The 21,744-nt window shown below is 35.8% G+C and overlaps 2 protein-coding genes and 1 pseudogene across 2 annotated transcripts; all 3 read right to left on the minus strand.

Moving 5' to 3' along the window:
• Positions 1 to 2,702: 2,702 nt before the first annotated feature.
• LOC125187741 (uncharacterized) lies at positions 2,703 to 6,374 on the minus strand. The gene is made up of 3 exons (XM_048084375.2): positions 6,023 to 6,374; positions 5,613 to 5,948; positions 2,703 to 3,231 (listed from the first exon to the last, which is right to left on the minus strand). Exons 1-3 carry the CDS (start codon positions 6,174 to 6,176, stop codon positions 2,861 to 2,863), a joined length of 861 nt encoding a protein of 286 aa, XP_047940332.2. The 5' UTR covers positions 6,177 to 6,374; the 3' UTR covers positions 2,703 to 2,860.
• Positions 6,375 to 13,161: 6,787 nt separating this feature from the next.
• LOC125199639 (uncharacterized) lies at positions 13,162 to 17,359 on the minus strand. The gene is made up of 2 exons (XM_089059172.1): positions 17,345 to 17,359; positions 13,162 to 13,782 (listed from the first exon to the last, which is right to left on the minus strand). Exons 1-2 carry the CDS (start codon positions 17,357 to 17,359, stop codon positions 13,162 to 13,164), a joined length of 636 nt encoding a protein of 211 aa, XP_088915298.1.
• Positions 17,360 to 18,805: 1,446 nt separating this feature from the next.
• Positions 18,806 to 20,348, minus strand: LOC148926557 (uncharacterized; annotated as a pseudogene).
• Positions 20,349 to 21,744: the final 1,396 nt, after the last annotated feature.

Genomic DNA, 21,744 nt, shown 5'->3' on the forward strand with positions numbered 1-21,744 from the left:
TAACTGTTACTCAAATTGTTGGATGTTTTGCGTACTTGATCTGAAATATGAGTTGATCTGTGGTTGTTGTTGTTGATCTGTGGAGAATCGGCGAATCTGTAGTTACGAAGATGATTTTGATAGGAGTTTGTCTCGGATGCTTGGATCCGGAGTGGATTTAGGATCCGAAGTGTGGATCTGAACAGGGAACTGAATTGTGCATGGATTTGAATTTCTGCTTTCGTTTTTTTTGCTTTACTTCATCTAGGAGATAGAGATCTAAGTTTTTGTTGGGTTTCTCGGCGTCTTTTCTGACGTCCGATTTGTTGGTCACCGTTGAGTTGCTAGCGTTGTTCTGTTTGCGTCATGTTTCAGTTAAATTATGATGATGCTTTGCGTTTTGTAGGTAGTTAGGCTTAGAGTTGGTTATTTTGCAGCTTTTTGGTAGTACACTTCTATTTTTGGCAAAAATGGTCCCCACTGCATGCATCGAGTCTGTCTAGCTAGATTAGGTAGCGATATTACTAGATCTAGGAAGTTGATTTGAGATAGTGAAGATATAATGTCAATCTGTGTTACGTGGTTGTTTTCCTGTTCTTAGATCTAGATATAGTTAAATTTCTTTTCCTTTGTCTAGCATAAGTTCCTCAACCCAAATTTGCGTGGCAGCAGCCGTACCACCCAAAAAGCCCTTTAAATGCATGATTCCGCATCTGTCCTTGTGGGATCGATCCCTACTTCCTTGTACTAATTCTAGTATACGCGGGTTGAGGGTTTTGCAGTGATATATTGTGTGTCCAACGACCGAGATCTTTCAGCGTTGCGCGAGTTCCTAGACCTTGTGATCTAGTGGATTCTCTGGACCCAGGAAGCTTGATATTCCATATTGTGCACACACCCCATACTCTAATGACTAATTTAGCATTGCTAGGCTTTAAATCATTAAGGAATGTAAATTTCATGTTTTCAATTGTTTTCATGTGATAAGATCGCAATATTAGGAACATAATAATCAAACAAAAAAAATGCTTACAATAAACTCATGCTAATGTAACTATACTAATAAAAAGAATAATAACCATACTAAAAAAAAAAAATTCCTTTTACAGATAATTCATGATACAGTGGGAGAATGTAATGATGAAGTAAATTAAAGCCATGAAATGATAAGTGTTTTAATGTATAATTGATAAAGTAAGAGAGATGTAAAAAAAAAAAAATTGATTAGAATATTGTTAATGAATAAGACCCATCTCATTATGGAGAAATTTAGAATTAATAAAAAGGAGTGGACTATTTTAGACAGATAAAATGGAAATAAAAATGTTTATTTATGAACGAATAGTTTAGAAAATTATAGATTATAATTTCGAGCATTAAAATTATAATTTAAATAACAACTATAGGTTCTTTTTTTACTATTTTAGTGGCTGATAATTATTTCGTCCTACAAAATAGCGCGCTTTTTACTTTTATGTGATGTCCCTCAAATTAGTACACTTATTTCTTTGTCATTTTTAACACTATTTTTTATTTTTTCCATACTTTTTCAATTTTACCACGCACCGGTATTTTTTCCTCTCACAAACATGATGCCGACCGGAGTGAAAAGTGCTTTCTATTTAAAAAAAAGGGCTTTCTCAATTCTGCGTTAATAGTCATTTGTTTTCTATACAAAAATTAAGAAATAAATATTTAATACATTAAGTGAAAAGAATAAAATATCAGAATAATAGAGTAAGAGAGTCAACGTACTACCTCCGTCCCACTATACATTGTTTAACTTGTAGTCTCTGGCAAATTTGAGGTTGAGTCGAAAAATCAATATAACGTGATGTCTTTCGTTTCTTCCATGTACAGTGATAGGCACAAGTTGGAACTTTTGAAACGCAATGTCTCCACACAAGCTTGACATAAATATCACTTTTCGTTTAATTAATACTACTGAGACATCCCTAAAAATAGGAGCATTTGAAACGGTAAAAATTTTAATGCAAAATTAGTAAAATAAGAGAGAGATAAAAAGAAAAATATGTAAGTGGAAAATGAGTCTAACCTCATTCAAGAGAAAGAAATTTCCTGAAATAGAAAGTTTCTAATTTAATTTCGAGGACGGTTAAAAAAAAAGAGTTTCTATTTATAAGGAAAGAGATAGTATTTCTTCATGCAATTTGGTATTGATTCAGGCATAAAAACGTTTTGTTTTTTTTTTCCCTCAAAATAGTTCTATTCATGATAGCTGTGTATGTATCCAGATCCTTTTTAGGGGTATATATCCTGATCTAATCAAGAAGGTCAAACACGAAGACATGATTATTCACACACTAACTAATATAGTTGGTCCAAAGCATTGCCGGGCCCAAGCCAATCATGTCAAAATTAAATTCCCAATCGTGTTTAAATTTCATAGTAATATATTTTGTCATCAATTTGTATGGTGAGTAAATATTATCCCAATTTACTTGTAAATCGTATAAGAGAGAATTGCAGTCATAATCAGGGACGGATGTATATGAGGATTACAAGGGGCAATTGCCTCAGCTGAAAAAAATTATTTATACTATTTTGATCATTAATTTTTAAACTTTTTTGAAATATCTTCTATATATGGCCCTTCTCTATTTCTTAAAATATATTTATATATATTTTTGCCCCATCTATATGGAATTCCTGGCTCCGTCCCTGGTCATAATAGTACAATAAAAGACTAAATACGTAGACAGTTGGTTGAATCGAGCACCCTTCCATTACTAAAAATCCGATTTGAGTGGCATATATTGTTTATCACCTATGTTAATTGCAAAAGCAAACTAAAAAATTCCTAGAATTTTATCATCAACGTTCAAATCATGCATGTATGCAAATTGCATTGACAAATTACTTATGAAAAACAAAGCTTCCTTTTGCATGCCTCAAGAGGAAGTGGTGGAATAATGGAGGAAGATTTCAAATCTTTGACAAGCTCTTCAATCAACTCTCTGCACACATGATCTTGCACCACTAACCCTATTCTCCCAATTTCCCTCTTTTCACCCCATGCTATGTCATTGCACACTTCTTCTACGCTCTCAACCATAGCTCTGCTGCTCCAAGGCGGTGATGAGGCTGCTGCCGCCGCCCGCCGCCTCATCTCAAGTGATGATTCAATGATTGTGGATTTGGTCACTAGTCTTGCTATGGCTATGGCTTCCTCATCCTCTCCGGGCTTCTTTGTGGCTGTCGGCTTCCGATGTTGTGGAACCTGCACCTCTCCTGCAGGACAAACATCAATTTCATCATATTTTATTGCTTCCTCTGTCCCATGCTATTCGTATTATTTTCATTTCGCTTCATTTCAAAATACTTACACTATTTCTATTTTAAGTAAGAATTGAGATATTTAATTAATATATTAATGTTAATTGAGTGTTCCCTAACACTTAAATAATATAATTACACTAAAAAATCAATCCAAAATTTATGACCTAAAATAAAAGGGTGCATAAAATAGGATGGAACATTTTTTTTTTTCCATTTATAGGACTAAAAATATCCACCGGCCCATGAAGGGTATGTTCATATGTTTCCACATTCTAAATAAATATTATTCATGTATCCAAAGATACGGAGTATTAGATATCATAATAGGTACGGTAAGTACTCGTTGTACACAATTAAATAAGTCACATATTGCATGTATACATTTTTTGGACTAATTAAATTAGATTAATTATGTCGATTCTAGAACTTAGGTCGTGATTTTGTCACTAACTTAACCTGAAAACATATTCTCCCCGTACATGATGAATAAATATAATAATATTTGAGCAATATTAATCATCACATTATCGTAATAATGTTACTAAGATATTCCAACAATGGTAGTTAGGAGTACTATTTTTACCAACTTTAAGAACTAAATCACTAATGGTTATTACGTTTTAGATGTTGGCAATATGGAATCCAACACTATATTTTGCCTTTGATATTTTATTCTCTACATTTATGTACGATATAAAATGAGTATCATCTCCGTGATTGCACTAATTACGTGAAATGATGAATTAAAGAAGTAACCGTTGCATAAATTATGGAGTGGACAAAAGTGTGAAATAGATGAAAGTGGAGGAGTGGACCCAAAAATTATGTATATAAGAAACCAGAGAAAGTGGTGTGTCATTAAAAGCAAAAGTTCTAATCAACAATGATGTAACTTCTTTTCTTTACTGTTGGAACTGCACCCACACTCACTCATTCTGTTTTTACTTTATTTTTCCATTATTCACTTTTAATCTCCTTTGACTGCCTCATAACAAGTGTTATTTGCGATTATAGTATATTATTATGTATATTGTTTTAATTGAAGAGATATCAGTTTATAATATGTAAATGTGAGATGAGTTTTAAACAAGAGCCTTTCAAATAGTGCCGGACAACATAAAAATAAAACTTATGATGCAATAATGTAAATAGACCTCCTAATTATATCATAGTGCAGTATTAATGTGGTTCTAATTTCATACCAATAATTTGATTATTTGATAGTAGTAAATTTTTAGTGTGGGAGGTCGAGTTTTTATGTTATGATGAAATATTGCACGCCTTCAAGATAACAATAGATTTATCCTCTGGTAAAGCTTAAAGCCCAAGTATCATTGAGTATTTAATCCCCATCAAAAAAGAAAGGAAACAATTATAATATTTGATGCTACTAATTATAAATAGTTATATAATTGTTTGTTCTTATAATTTAGTCGCATAGTTCCTCCCTATTCGACTTACATATAGTCAGTCCATATTCTCATTACGTACCAATATCTCTGTATGTGGACGGTAGTTATAGTTCTATGTTCAATTCGTGTATGTATAATACTTCCATATGTCCTCGTTATGTGTTTCAATTTTTTATTTTGGTCCATTCCACATTAATCTATTTCAATTTTACGTGAACCTCAGATTCCACTAACTTATCCACACTCACATTCTATTAACTTTTTTAATCCACTTTCTATTACATTTTATAAAACTCACATTGGATCAAAGTGGGACACATATTGGGAGTCCTAGTATATTAATATCAACATTTGCCTTATAGGATTGGTTTCTCAAGTCAGAGCATGGGTGTTCTACTTTGTACGTTACAAGATTATTCTGTTTATATTTAAATTGTTTTCTTCAACATCTATAAAACAACAAGAAAAAAAACATATAAGAATGACAATTTTGAATAGTGCATGTTACATAGTATTCCCTATATTTTTATATCGTTTCATGATTTCATTATGAATTTACATGGCTTATAATTATATGTAATTTTATTGAATGACAAAGAGAAATAACGATAATAGTGCATATCATTCAATTTTTGGTTATACGCTCGACTCGAATAATCATGTTTTATTACGTCACATTATATCTATGTTAATTCAATCATTTAATATTATATCATTTAATCATTAATTAATATAAATATGGAGTGTACAAACCAAGAATCATATCTTGTGTTCTGGATACACCAAAATTTTCTCCTTAATAATAAATTAATTATATTGTTAATCTGAAGACCGGCGTAAAAAGAGTTCGGATAATTTGTACAATTAATTAGGAAGAAATTAATTATTTTCTTAAAAGTAGTGAAGTAAAAAGAGACTAACCTGTGGTGAGGGGCGAACAAGTTAACTCATCTGCCGGCTTCTCATCCGTACACATTTTGGTGCCACCATTCGCCGTCTGCACCGCCTTGATGATCCTCTTGAGCTCCTCCAAATCCTCGTTGCATTTCTCTAGAGCTTCCATCAGCCGCTGCCGCTTCTCTCTAATACTATTACTATCCTCCTCAATCCGCTTCGAATCCTCCACTCCCATCAGCCTCGCCACCACCGACGAATAATTCTCTACTCGTCGGATCTCCGGTGGAAGCGTCGGGCTCCTCACCACTTTAACTTCTCCCTCTGAATTTGTTGCTGCTTTCTTCTTCTCTTGCTTTTTACCTGAAAAATTATATTGTATTGGATTGTGTTGTGAAGAATCAAATTACTACTAAAAATGAATGTCTAACTCTAACCAAATGTGAGGCGTCTGTTGGAATTTTGATACTTGGAGAAGAGGCGAATGATGCCGGACATGCACCCGATGGCTTTTGCATGCTGAGTTTCCGGTGTGGTGCAGGCGGCTTGTCGACGAGACGCTGAGAGTGAACTCTCTTGTCTCTTGAGCATTTTTGGCTAATTTTTTCCTAGAGAGAGAGAGAGGTAGATGCTAGTAGATCTTAGCTTTGGCTTTTACAGCATTCACATGAAGAAGGTGAGCCATCATTTATTTTTATGGCTAAGTTGCAAACATGGAGGGAGGAGTACTTAATGTTGGTTGAGCGATCGAATGTATTTTCCTTTTCTTCCTCTACAAAAGGATAAAAGAGAAGCACATATCTCCCTAACATTTTATTTAAGCACCTACCTTCTTCCACTCACACTAACTTTGTTACTTTTGCAAAATATTGAAAATAACTAATCACATTGACACTCCCAAGATAGTAATTTCTTTTTTTTTTGGCATGTGTTTCCATTAACATTTTACAACTCATCCTTAATGATTTATTCCGTGGAAGTAGTTTTTGTAGTAATATCTTTTCATTGAATTTGTGATGAGAAATTAAATAGATTCGGTGAAGAATTTATTTAATATCTAAATATCATTAAAGTAAATGAATAATATTTAAATACATACACGGAATTAAATTTTTCTATAAATTTCTAGATATCAACAGTTAATTAAAATATAAATTAAATTTTACAATCTACAACTATCGGACGATTGTTTATGATTCTACACGTTGTATAACTCTTCAGTAAGAAACAAACATAATTGTCTCTCTCCTTCCTTTTTTTCCAAACGCATTGTTAACTCCTTCTACTTTAATTGTTTATTTCACTAAGTTCTTATACAAATTTTCAGTTTTAGTATATCCTTATACTTTTTATATTTGATATATTACAATCCCTATTTGACGGAACCGTTAACTTTTATGTTATAAAATAACACATTATTATTTAAATATACTCCACCTAATATCCTAGTTGGAAAATATGAACATAACATAAAAAAATAAGACATTCATTTTCATAGTAGTAGAGACATTTCTTTTCATCACGGAGATTGAGAAAAATGTGTGTAATATATTAAATAAAAAGATATTAAAGTATGAGAGAGGGAAAGTACATAAAAGAAAGTAGGAGAGAGGGAAAAGTAAGTGAGAAAAAATGTGTTGACTTTTACTAAAAAAGAAATTGATTACTAAAAAGGAAATTGATTTCATCACTATAGAGCATACTAAAATAGCAAAATGACTCTACTATTATGGAATGGAAGGAGTATTAATTAAGCTAACACTACAATTCTTAAACAATAGATTGTACATTTCATCCAGATTATAAATACAAATTTTCTTCTGCAAGGAATCTAGTGCACTATTTTATTAATACTATAATCAACTATAAGTCGACATACTAATTATAATATAGCTTAATATTAAGTACAAGTATCATATCTGTTGAAATCGGTAGAAATATTCATTCTTTATTCATTCAAAATACTGTACAAGGACTAGAGCTTATATAGACTAGGTTATCTTTCTTTCCAACACTCCCCCTCAAGTTAAGTAACAGGATTCCCGATACTTAACTTGCCTAGTACCTCTTGAAACGACTTTGAGTTCACCGCCTTTGACAGAATATCCGCCAGTTGATCTTCGGACTTGACATATGGCATCTCAACTATCTTTGCTTCGATGTTCTCCTTTATGAAGTGCCTATCCACTTCCACATGTTTGGTTCGATCATGCTGTACCGGATTTTCCGAGATGCTGATTGCCGCCTTGTTATCACAAAAGAGTCTACACGGTTGGACTGAGCGAAGATCTAACTCGCTCATGAGTTTCTTTAGCCATAATATCTCTGTCAACCCACTTCTAATCCCTCGAAATTCTGCCTCTGCACTAGAGAGTGCCACCACTTTTTGTTTCTTGCTCCTCCACGTAACAAGGTTACCTCCGAAAAAGGTAAAATATCCTGCGGTTGACTTCCTGTCGTTCGGGTTCCCTGCCCAGTCGGCATCAGTAAATCCATGTATCTCCATGTGATTGTGTTTCTCGAATATGAGCCTGTGCTCAGCTGTCCCCTTCAAGTACCGAATAATTCTCAAGACTGCCTCCCAGTGTTCTTCTTGAGGTGCATGCATAAATTGACTCACCACTCCTACAGCATAGGCAATGTCCGGCCTTGTGTGGGAAAGGTAGATCAGTTTCCCAACTAGTCTCTGATATCTTCCTCTATCTGTCGGTTTACCTCCTTCCTTTATTTGCAATCCATGATTCTGAACCATCGGGGTGTCTGCTGGCTTGCAGTCTAGCATCCCAATCTCAGCTAGCAAGTCCAACACATACTTCCTCTGATTTATAAATATCCCCTTCTTCGACCGTAGGACTTCTATTCCCAGAAAATACTTCAAAAGACCCAAGTCTTTCATCTCAAATTCTTGAAACAAGTTCTTCTTTAGTTCGGCTATCTCATCTGTATCATCTCCTGTAATGATCATGTCGTCGACATATGAGGCACGTGATCTTACCATCTTTCTTCTTTAAGAACATAGTGTGGTCGGAAATGCTTTGTTTGTACCCATATTTCTTCATCACTTCGGTGAACCTTCCGAACCATGCGCGTGGGGACTGCTTTAGCCCGTACAATGTCTTCTTCAGTTGGCAGATTTTCCCATCTTGAAATTCTTCTGTGAATCCAGGAGGAGGTTCCAATAAACTGGCTTTGGCAACTCTCCGTGAAGGAAGGCATTGGTCACGTCAAACTGATGAAGCGGCCAATCCTTATTTGCAGCAATCGAGAACAGAACTCTCATGGTGTTGATCTTTGCCACTGGAGAAAAGGTCTCATCATAGTCTATGCCATACGTCTCGGTGTACCCCTTTGCCACAAGTCGGGCTTTGTATCTTTCTATAGTACCATCTGGCCTTCTCTTAATAGTAAACACCCATCTGCACCCAACAGTCCTCACTCCGTCGGGTAGCTTCCCTTTCACCCACGTATTATTCTTCATTAATGCCTTCAACTCAGTAAACATAGCTTCTCTCCAGTGCTTAATCTTCATAGCTTCCTCGGCTGACTGTGGAATCTCTTCTTCCTCATACAATGCAGCCTCAAATGCTCGGGCCATTTTGGTTAAATTCCCTTGCACAAAATTTGCCACCCCATAGCGACTCTTCTTGCCAATCTTTTCTGGGGAGTATCGTTTCGGTGGTACTCCCCTTGTACTCCGATAGGTAAGTGTATACCGTCCTGTGTCTCCATCAATAACATTTTCCTCCTCTCGCAGTTTTGTGTCAATAGAGTCAGTGAAAACCGGTATAGAGCTAGGATCAGGTTCAGGAATTACCTCGTATATCGTCGGAGGAGAATTCTGAGGTGGATGAGCTGACTCTTGTGGTGAGACCTGCTCGGCGGTAGTGACAGCGGGTTCTGGTGGGTCCTCAATTGAAGAGTTTGGAACTGGCACAACCCAACTTAGATAGTCCACTGTACTACCTGCATTACTCTCCCCCTGACTACTAAGGTGGGATTGGTGGTAAAAGAATTCGGTTTCCAAAAAATTGCAATTCATAGTGGTAGTGACCTTTTTGGTAAGAGGATCATAACATCGGTAACCCTTTTGGTTCAGCCCGTATCCTACGAAGACACATTTGGTAGCACAAGGTGATAGTTTGGATCTTTCATGTTTTGGGATATGGACGTAAACAGTACATCCAAAAACTTTGGATAAGAGATTTAGGTGGTCTGGAATTTTGGCTAATTTGGATAGGATATCAAGTTGGGTTTTCATGCAAAGGATTTTAGTAGGTAGGCGGTTTATAAGGTGGCATTATTTTCGAAAATCTCAAGTTTCCACACTATAATTTTCGAAAAATTCAATTAATCAAATACATAATCAGAGCCTAAAAAATGGCTCTGATACCAGTTGTTGGGACTACCGCAGCGGAAGACACGGAAACCAAACAGGTCCTAGAACGGATCTATTTAGGTGATTATGCATTCGACTCCAATTTCATGCAATAAACATAGATCTATAGATATAACATTAAATGAACACATAATCATGCATATTCGATGTAGATTCGATTGTTACCTCATAATCCATCATTGGATTGACGTTGCTAGCTGCACCACCCGGAGATCCTTGGTTTATCGACCACGAATCTTCCGTACTATTCCCTCGTCCTTGATTCTCCATCCGTGTGGGCGGATCTTAGAAAACCAATTAAATAACTTTGAATGGATCTAGGGAAACCCAATACAAACACCAAATTGTCTAGATCTAATCCTATGAATTAGGATAGATCAAGAACAATAATCAAAACCCTAATTCTCTCTCGTGCTAGGCACGAAAATCGAGACCAAGAGAGAGAAGGAAGGAGGCGCCGATTTCAAGGCTAGGGTTAAGGTTTTTGTGTTGTCTTGGATTGTATGCTAGGGTTTCCCTTTCATTCATTATTTATAGTGGACCTTATTGGGCTAGTAAGGGGATCCATGGAATGACTTAAGTGTTGGGTTCACCCATTAGATAAATTGCTAATTAAATCAAATGACCCATGATTTAATATATTATCAATGGAATATTATTTTATTCCACTAAAGAATAATATTGCACTCCCACTTAAATTACCAAATTACAAATAACTTGGGTCCATTTTATTTTATAATATTTCCCGCGTTTAAGATTATCTTGATCCATCAATTTAATTCTTTTGTCTGCTATATGACTAGATTTAAATTAATTATCCAAAGAGTCTTTCTAGTTTGAAACTTTATTTATTATTCGTGGAATAAATTCCAACTGCGCAGATTTCTGAATAATAAATTCCTCTTTCAAACACCTCATTGGGGATCACCCTTTTAGGGATTTAATCATACCACACTGGGCACGCGAATTCTATGAAATAATATTCCAATACCTTCATGTTATTCAATTACTACCACCCAAGATATCATGAACTTGAGTTACGTACAAACTCTCACATATTGATAAGTCAAAGTGGCGTTTGATTGAATAAACAATATTGATATTAAATATCATAGACTAGAAAATACTAAACTTTCTTGAAATATATTCTTTCAGTAGATAGCAATAAAGAATGCATTTCGGATTAGATCCTTTCAGTGCTTTACCACACCGGTGTTACTAATCTCATCTTAGGTAAGAGAGAATTATCACAAACACCGCAACCGTTCCAATAGGTAGCCAAAGCCTATCTAGGTTGTGAATACGTTTTTCTTCTTACTAGATCTGGCCAAGTCCCCTACTGGAAAACTCATGAGGAGATTCATCGAATTTCTCTACTTGACCTTCTTAGTAAAAAGCCTTAGACTTGTTTATCATATTTCAATAATAAACCATTTATATTATATTATTTATTCTCATAAATAGGTAAACAAGTGGATGTGGCGTTTCTCGTATACATGCACAAGCTGACTGTACAAAGGCATGTACGCTCGAAGCATCTTTTAGTATACAAACCCCAACAATCTCCCACTTATACTCAAAGGATGCTTTCGAGTATACCAACCGCTTTATTGGCCTTGTGCTACACATTCACACACATTTCTCCCACTTATATTCAAAGCAGGCTTTGGCCACTATGTACTCAAAACTATAATTCTTTAAAAGAATCTACCAACATAGTTTTCTAGATTACATAAAACGAAAATATACTTGTAATTTATAACCTTAATTCTTGCTAAGGAGCACGATAATTTGATCAAAATATGTCTAGGCCCTTTGATCCAGTGGAATAATTTTATGTGCCTTTCTCAAGTGCACTTATACATATTCCTCTATCAAAATCCACTATTTTGATCCTTCTGAATTTCTACTAATTAAAGTAGAATACTTATAGCAAACATAAAGTTTTAATCATGTCGAATATGATTCCCAAAACTCTAATTATATAATACCAATCTTGGTATTATCCTTGCTAAATAACTTGTGATGTAAATTTATGCATGAACATAATTACCTCATCACAATGACTAATTGGAAATTAGTCCTTATGACAAAATAAAACCGAATGATTGCATTCTTTGTTTTATAGTCATAAATTCCAACAGTTCATTTATTTAACCATTTGTTGTGATCTTTAGAAATACTTTCTTTGGAAATCCAAAAGCAACTCTAATCTTTAATAGCTAACTTGGAAATATCTTTTAATGTTATTAGAGTCTTAGAAAGTGTGCAATTCATCACTTCTTTCATACTTGGGTGTGAACCCTTTTTAACTCTATCAAACATTACCTTAATTCCATTTATGAATATTCTATGAGACAAAATTTAGCTCCCACTTTTAAAAGTAGAAAAATACTAGTCTCAATATTCTTTAAGGCTATTAAAACAATTTAAATAGTGCTTGGAGTTAAATTCATCCTAGTTTAATAAAACGAGCTATGAAGCTCTTATTAAACACTTAGAATTTAATCATTCATTAAGAAAAGCTCCCACTATTTTAATTATCACTTTCACAACAAAATAAATAAAACAATAACTAATCAAATAGTCAACTCTAGGCTTGGAACATTAAAATAAATTTAATGTGCACACTATATTTACTATACAAGAATTTCTAGTATTTATAATAAATACTTATCTTGTCTCTAGTTGAATTTAATTTACTTGTCTTGTAATCAATTATTGTGATTATTTTTCTTACACCTTTATTTGAACAAACGCGATCATAAGATCATTTTATTTTGTATTGAATCCATGTCGAACATTAATGTTCTATTGACTCTTCAACAAAATAATGGTTCAAAAAGATTCAAGGATTAAAGAAACTTAATAATCAATATTTCTAGAAGAAAACTTTATAATAATTGAATCAACAAACTTAATCACAAGTAAATATTTTGATATTAACCATGTTACATTTGATGTCATAAATAATTGGATAATCAAAACTTCATTTATCTAATAATGCAAGCATTATAAAATGACATCGATAATCCCAAAAACACAATTGATAAACTAGGAATGAAATTCCATATCAATAATCCATATGATATCAAAACCAAACAATGTACAAGTATCAAAAATCCTCAAAAATTCAACAATGTAAATAAAGCAAAATAAACTTGTCTGACTTGAACATGATCATCTCAAAAGTCCACCCCTTCTGTTCATCTTAGTTTGAGCAGCCACAAGCTTGTTATAAAGCTCCAAAAATGAAAACCTTTTGTCACTAAACAAAATTTCATCTCTGACTTCATTAAGGCTATCTGGAAGCCCATCAAGGATCATTATCTGTTGGATTTCTGGGTCAATTTTCCCCCCCGACAAGTGAAGTTTATTGAAGTAGCCAAGCATGACTAGGGCGTATACCCCCACGTCTTGGCTCTCTTCAAACACATCATTCCTTAAATGCTTCACGGCGATACCAGCTCGTATCTTAGTGGACTTTTCTTCAAACCACGTGGGCTTGTTGACCAACGGCCTTTTGGGATCGTCAAACCTGTCAAGGGCATTGCCAACACTGGCTAAAACGAAGCCCTTGAGATGACATTCCGCGGTATGCCACTGATCATGAAACTCCTTGTCCTCTCCTTGTAGATGGTATGTGGGCGGACGATTCTTGCTGAGAATCAACCTCAAGTCATTGATCAAACGATCAACATCAAGCTTACTTTTCCATTCCTTAAACAATTCAGAGTCATGCTTCCTCGAACTAAGTATGGCATAGTAAATATCCCAAGTATCAATCATCTTTCGTTCAAGCTGAGAATAAATACCAATAATATAAACATGTAAAATTTCAAGGAATTGCAAATAACCACAAAACAATTCATCAATTTTACATCCACAAAAATCAATCACAAACGTTCTTCTCCTAGGAAGCCGAGTCTTATTCATGCAAGAAATTCATTATTTTTACTGGCCACAATGTCGACAGATAGTCCAGAGACCATAAGAATGGCATGGCTGACTAACAATGCTAAAGCGTATAACCATAAAATTAAGCACTAAGGATTCTTTACTTGTGCGTGAACTCCTCTAAAGAAAGGTCGAACCGGACAAGCACCTCCTCCTACAGCTCCCTCTAAGCATTATTAAAATACAATCCTTATAATTTCGCAGCAATATTGCTCCGGTAAAGACCAGTCGCGATATTACTGAAAAACTAATTTTACGATTTTAATAACCTTTATCTAGAGAAGTCAAAACTTACGAACTGGTAATGTTCCTCCTGTAAAGACAGGCCGGTCACTACTTCGCACTAAGACCAATTTTATGGAGGCCATATACAAACGTGTTGTAATTATCGCTTCATATTTTCTTGATGGTGGTTTTAATAGTTTAATTATCACTTAAGCAGATAAGGCAGGTATCCACATTCAAAGAATAATTAAACATGTACTAGCTATGCATGCAAGGCAATAAGTACATAGGCGATGCACGAGTTAAACTAGATTTTAACAAATAAAATCATAACTCAAATTAAATATCCATCACTCATCAATAAAACATGTAAACACATTTACATAAGGTTCACATAAACATAATGACGAAACTTGATCATTTAATTAAGCATCTAAAATAAATAGATAGAATTAAAATTCCATCTTCACATAAACAAGATTATCTAGACATTAAGTCCAATCTTAAACAATCATACATTATTAGTTAAAATAACGTATCTTGATTATTAGAATTACCTTTTAATACTATTAGGATTTACTTAGATAGAATTAATCCATCCTTATCCTAAAATTAATGTCTAGGTGTATATCATAAAAGATTAGCCAAGTCTCAATTTAAAATGCCCACTTGGATATATAAATCCGCATTTATCCAATTAAGACTAAATCCATTTAAAACACACCAATTAAATTTGAGAACTAAATTTCTCATAGCTTTCATAAAATCACATGACAAGAAGAATCTTATTACATCTTTAATTCAAAATGATGTTTTCTAGATGAAATAAAATTCACCTTCATCAAAATTAAAGACAAAATTCAACTTAATAAATAATTAAGGATTTTAATAGCAAAATTAATGCTCTATGAATTTTCATACCTTTAAATCACATTTGATGTTATCTAGATGAAACAAATTCACCTTCATCAAAATTAAAGATAAAATTCAAATTAAACTAGGAATTGAATTCCAATTAAAATCCAATTAATAATTTAACACTTTAATAATTTAGGATTTAAGTAGCATGTTAATGCAAAATGAATTTTTCACTTCTTTAATTAAACCGATGTTATCTAGATTAAATAAAATTCACCTACATCATATTAAAGATAAAATTCAAACTAGGAATTAGATTCCAATGAAAACCCATCCAATCATTACTTATGTAATTTTCGAAACTTTCAAGGTTTAAAACAATTGAAAAACGCATGTCTTTTCCTTAGGTATATACCTAGGAAATAATTCCATAACACACCAATTAAAATATAGACAATTTTTAAATTAAACCTTAAAATTAAAGCATGAAAGCATATTAAGAGAATATTCTTTAAAATTCCACTCTATTATGGAAAAGCCAAAAATTAGATCAAACATATATTGAATTTCCTTATGTTAATTACCATGATATTATCTAGATGGACACAATCCACCAAAATCAACTTAATTAACAAATTAAATCAATTATTTGACTAATTATTCCAATTGGCAATATTTAAAGAAGACAAATTATTCTCTTTAAATTAGAATCTTGACTCAATTGCAAAATCATTCTAATTACCACAAGATATTTTAATTATTCTAGGTTTAGGATTTTAAACCATATAAATAGCTTGCGTGTTAAGAAACGAAACGAAAACACGAAAAACAAAGAACGAGACGACGCGACCAAAACCCTAATTAGGGTTTGGGCCGACACCGGGCCTTGCAGCAGCGGCTGCTGCCGCGTCTGACCCCGCCGCCGCCTCTGCACGTCGGGCACTGCTCCACCGTCGACCGCCACCTGGAGCCACCGCCGCCGTCGTCTGGAAACGCCGAGTTTGGCCACCGCAAGCGTCGATCAGCCTCTGCAGCGACGAAGGAGGCCCACGTCGCCGGATCTTGGAAGACCCGACGCGCCTCCAGCGCCGCCGCCTCGCCGATTCGTCGCCTCCAGTGCCGTCGTCGTCAGACAACCGCTGCAGCAGCCGCCGGAGGCCCACGCCGTCGGATCGAGATCGATCCGACGCGCCTCCGACAGCTCCGCCGCCTGCTCGCCGTCAGCCGCCACTCCCACTAGACTGGAGCTCCCTCTGGTCGACGACCATCGCCGGCCGCCGCCCCGAGCTCCGTCTCCGTCGCGATCCCCGGTCGGCGTGAAGCTAGGGTTTTTCGAAACCCTAGTTTAAATTTTTTTTTTTTTTTCGATTTTTAATTAACTCGATTCATCGCGGTCGCTACGCTTGACCGCGATCTTAAATCTTAATTAATCGTTTCTTAATCGCCGGCCGCCGCCCCGAGCTCCGCCTCCGTCGCGATCCCCGGTCGGCGTGAAGCTAGGGTTTTTCGAAACCCTAGTTTAAATTTTTTTTTTTTTTTCGATTTTTAATTAACTCGATTCATCGCGGTCGCTACGCTTGACCGCGATCTTAAATCTTAATTAATCGTTTCTTAATTGTAACAATCTTTTATCAAATATGCATATTTAAACATCTAGCATTTAGCAATTTAAATAGATCTAGCATATTAAGAACATAAAACTATAGATCTAATGAATACTTGCTTAGGTCTAGAATATTCTTGTGAAAAACTCAAATAAAATTCGAGATTCATAATATTCTTTCATCGATCCAAGTATTCAATCATGGACCACTTTAGTTCTTGATTCAAAAAACATATATTCACTTAAACACATACATATATGTAATCATCAAACATATAATCTAGTACATATTACTTAGAATATATAGATCTAATGATGTTCATCATAGATCTAGAATATTTTTGTGAAAAACTTGAATAAAATTCAAGATTCATAATATTCTTTCATCGATCTAGAACATCATATCATGGATACAAAAATAAAATCAAGAAACACATAGATCCAACACATATTGCATTATTTTCGAAAATCCCAAGTTTCAACACTATAATTTTCGAAAAATTCAATTAATCAAATACATAATCAGAGCCTAAAAGTTGGCTTTGATACCAGTTGTTGGGACTACCGCAGCGGAAGACACGGAAACCAAACAGGTCGTAGAACGGATCTATTTAGTTGATTATGCATTCGACTCCAATTTCATGCAATTAACATAGATCTATAGATATAACATCAAATAAACACATAATCATGCATATTCGACGTAGATTCGATTGTTACCTCATAATCCATCATTGGATTGACGTTGCTAGCTGCACCACCCGGAGATCCTTGGTTTATCGACCATGAATCTTCCGTACTATTCCCTCGTCCTTGGTTCTCCATCCGTGTGGGCGGATCTTAGAAAACCAATTAAATAACTTTGAATGGATCTAGGGAAAACCAATACAAACACCAAATTGTCTAGATCTAATCCTATATATTAGGATAGATCAAGAACAATAATCAAAACCCTAATTCTCCCACGTGCTAGGCACGAAAATCGAGACCAAGTGAGAGAGAGAGGAGGCGCCGATTTTGGCGGCTAGGGTTAGGGTTTAGTGTGTCTAGGATTGTGTGCTAGGGTTTCCCTTTCATTCAATATTTATAGTGGACCTTATTGGGCTAGTAAGGGGATCCATGGAATGACTTAAGTGTTGGGCTCACCCATTAGATAAATTACTAATTAAATCAAATGACCCATGATTTAATATATTATCAATGGAATATTATTTTATTCCACTAAAGAATAATATTGCACTCCCACTTAAATCACCAAATTACAAATAACTTGGGTCCATTTTATTTTATAATATTTCCCGCGTTTAAGATTATCTTGATCCATCAATTTAATTCTTTTGTCTGCTATGTGACTAGAATTAAATTAATTCTCCAAAGAGTTTTTCTAGTTTGAAATTTTATTTATTATTCGTGGAATAAATTCCAACTGTGCAGTTTTCTGAATAATAAATTCCTCTTTCAAACACCTCATTCGGGATCATCCCTTAGGGATTTAATCGTACCTCACCGGGCATGCGAATTCTATGAAATAATATTCCAATACCTTCATGTTATTCAATTACTACCACCCAAGATATCATGAACTTGAGTTACGTACAAACTCTCACATATTGATAAGTCAAAGTGGCGTTTGATTGAATAAACAATATTGATATTAATATCATAGACTAGAAAATACTAAACTTTCTTGAAATATATTCTTTCAGTAGATAGCAATAAAGAATACATTTCGGATTAGATCCTTTCAGTGCTTTACCACACCGGTGTTACTAATCTCTTCTTAGGTAAGAGAGAATTATCACAAACACCGCAACCGTACCAATAGGTAGCCAAAGCCTATCTAGGTTGTGAATACGTTTTTCTTCTTACTAGATCTGGCCAAGTCCCCTACTGGAAAACTCATGAGGAGATTCATCGAATTTCCCTACTTGTCCTTCTTAGTAAAAAGCCTTAGACTTGTTTATCATATTTCAATAATAAACCATTATATTATATTATTTATTCTCATAATTAGGTAAACAAGTGGATGTGGCGTTTCTCGTATACATGCACAAGCTGACTGTACAAAGGCATGTACGCTCGAAGCATCTTTTAGTATACAAACCCCAACAGGAACATATAGACAATTCTTAAGACGAAGTGTAGGAGATATCTCAATAGTCCCTGAACCCACAACAGTAATTAATTCCCCATTGGCAGTTCTAATATAGGATTTATCAACTTCAAAACTTAGATCAATAAAATCATTTTTCTCCGGAGTCATTGTATCGGTTGCCCCACAGTCAAAATTCCATCCCCTCGTATGTGTATCAGCCATATTTTCAACATGAAATGCAGCGGAAATATTTTGTAAGGGTGCAAAAGGGTTTTCTGACACATAATTACATGTATTGGGGTCTATACGAAATTTCTGCCAAGGTTTGGGGTCATTTTTATATTTCAGCAAGTCAGGGGGGTGAAAATTAACATGATGGGGTGTTTTTTCTAATAACTTAAAACTTGTTGGATGAAAACATAAATGGGCGAAATATTTAGGGTTCGGTTCTAGACCGAACCCTTTACCTCCTTGTTGCGCCGTCATACTTCCATCTCCGTTTCCGAAATCCATCTGTTCAGCGAGGTTTCCGGCGCCTCGTACGCCGCCGCCACTGGATTGTCCCTCTTGACAGACTCCTAAGCCACCGCCACCGGTTGTTTCCCTCCGATTTCCGACATCGGTTTGTCGAGGCTGCTCATCGCCGCTCACTCCGGCGGCGAATTTCGCCTGCGCCGGTGTACCCCTCGCCTTCTGTCGCTCCTCCCACCACTCCGGATACCCCAATCGCTTGAAGCAGGTTTCCCATGTGTGTTTTTGCTTTCCACAGTGAGAACACCACATCTTGGAGGTGTCGGGGCGGTGGTTTCCTAGTCGGCCGGTGGCTATGGTGGCGACGGGGCGCTGTGGTGGCCCGCTCCGGTGCGGTGGGCGGTTGCTCTGTGCGGCCAATCCGTGTCCAATCCCAAATGATGAATCGACTATCTTGCAGTCGGCATCTACGGTGGGTGTGGCGGACGTCTGTGGCATGATTCATCGTCGAGCCGCCTCCGTCTTTACCCACCCGTAGGCAGCCTCCACTGATGGGTAGGGATCTTCCTTTAGAATCTCTCGTCTGATTGAATCATACTCCTGATTCAACACTGTTAAGAACTTTACCAAGCGTTTCTCGTTCGAATGTACCCTGTACTGGTCGATTCCCTTGTCGCAGCAAGTAACGGGCTGCTTCTGGCAGCGATCTATATTGATCCACAGTCCGTGGATCCTCCGATAATATGTCTCTAAATCCAGGTCTCCTTGTCTGATTGCAATTACTTTCTCCTCTAGATCGTAAATCAAATACTTATCTGCTTTGTTTTCGTATGTCACGGCGAGGCTATCCCACAACGCCTTTGATGTTTGGTGGTGCGCAAAATCGGAGATGATGTCGTCCTCGATGTTATCTACGATCCAGGAGAACATGATGAGATCGTTCTCCTCCCATTCCTCAAAGCCCTTGCTCCCGGGGCTTGGTGGTTCGTTTCTGATATAGGAATAAGCCCCTCGGCCTCCTATCTTTACCTTGATCAATCTTGACCATAAGGGGTAGTTTCTCCCATTCAGTTTGAATGCTACCGTGATGCTCTTACTGTTTCTCAAGCTTTTCGTCTGATCTGGATTAGGTTTGGTCTCCTCCTCTGTATCTAACATTTTTTTGGCTGTAGGGTTCGATTTCTGAACTTGATTTTGGCTGAAAAAAGGTCGAGAATGGTATTTTGGCTATGATGAAACTTTTCTGAGCCTAGGATCGTTTTTTCTGCTCTGAGGCCATGTTGAAATCGGTAGAAATATTCATTCTTATTCATTCAAAAAACTGTACAAGGACTAGAGCTTATATAGACTAGGTTATCTCTATACATGGTAAACCTAATTTACATTTATTTGCATTCTATCTATGGTATGATTTGATTCCATATATCGTACTCCTGATCTTGCGTGATCTCGCGTGATTTCTTTCCAACAATATCCACATAGGTTATTGTAATCTAAGTACCGCAACTTAGGATCTCTTACACTGACTATAATATAAATTATTGGTGGGTGTTTCATTACCTGAATAACAAAAGGATGAATTGATAAAAAACAATGTCTGCCATGAAACACTCAAACAAATGAATCATCATGTACGTACGACCTATCACTCAACCAAATATTACACGTTTTTTTTAATAATTAAATCAATTGAATATATGGAACACATGTTACAAAATTAATCTAGGAGTATTCCAAAGAGTAACAAAGACCACTTGGGCAGACCCCAAGGGCTATCAAACAAGGAATAGTACAAATGGCAAGAGCCTTAGAAAACGTCCCAAGATGATGCTACTCACAAACCCTAAGAAGAAAGGGTCGGGCCTCGTTAAAACCTTTTGGAATCAAAACCCCAAAGAGTAAAAAGATCCCTAAGGAAAAAGAGTACCCAAGTGAGTAGTACCATAAGACTGTCCAAGATTATGAGACTGGCATTAGGTATCCAATCTGGCTTCCTTCCTTCTCACTTATCCGACAGATGGTGTAAGACTTGAAAGACTAGTCTAGCCCCTCAAACGGCTTCCCATCAATGATATGACCATAGCGTGCTTTAGAAATGAAGTTGACCAATGCCATAAGAGCAATCCTCACCGCTTTATGCACAATAGTAGATCCAGTTTTACCCCTTTCCATCACTTGATCGTGTTCTTGATAGTAGTAACTCTTCTTCTTTTTCTTCTTCGTAGGTTAATCCAAAATCTGACCTCCTCCCAAACTTTCTTAGTTTTAGATGACTTGAAGAAGAGATGTTGAACTGACTCCTCATGTGTTGAAAGATTGCACAAGTTTTGTCAATGGTCACCTAATTGATACAATCACGTGTCTGTAATCTTCCTCGAAGGGCAATCTAGGAGATGAATGAAAAGCTCGGCAGGATGAAATCATTCCACACAAATTTTGATCAAAATCTTCATTCCCCTTTTGGTCTGAACCACATTCATACGCTTCTTGTGTGACTTTTGGATTGTTCCATTTGGTCAACAAATAAGCGACATCTTCTCTTGAACACCTAAGA

Source organism: Salvia hispanica, chromosome 5, assembly GCF_029641045.1.
Source record: "Salvia hispanica isolate PSC_SH4W2 chromosome 5, Shi_PSC_v1, whole genome shotgun sequence".
Classification (NCBI taxonomy): domain Eukaryota; kingdom Viridiplantae; phylum Streptophyta; class Magnoliopsida; order Lamiales; family Lamiaceae; genus Salvia; species Salvia hispanica.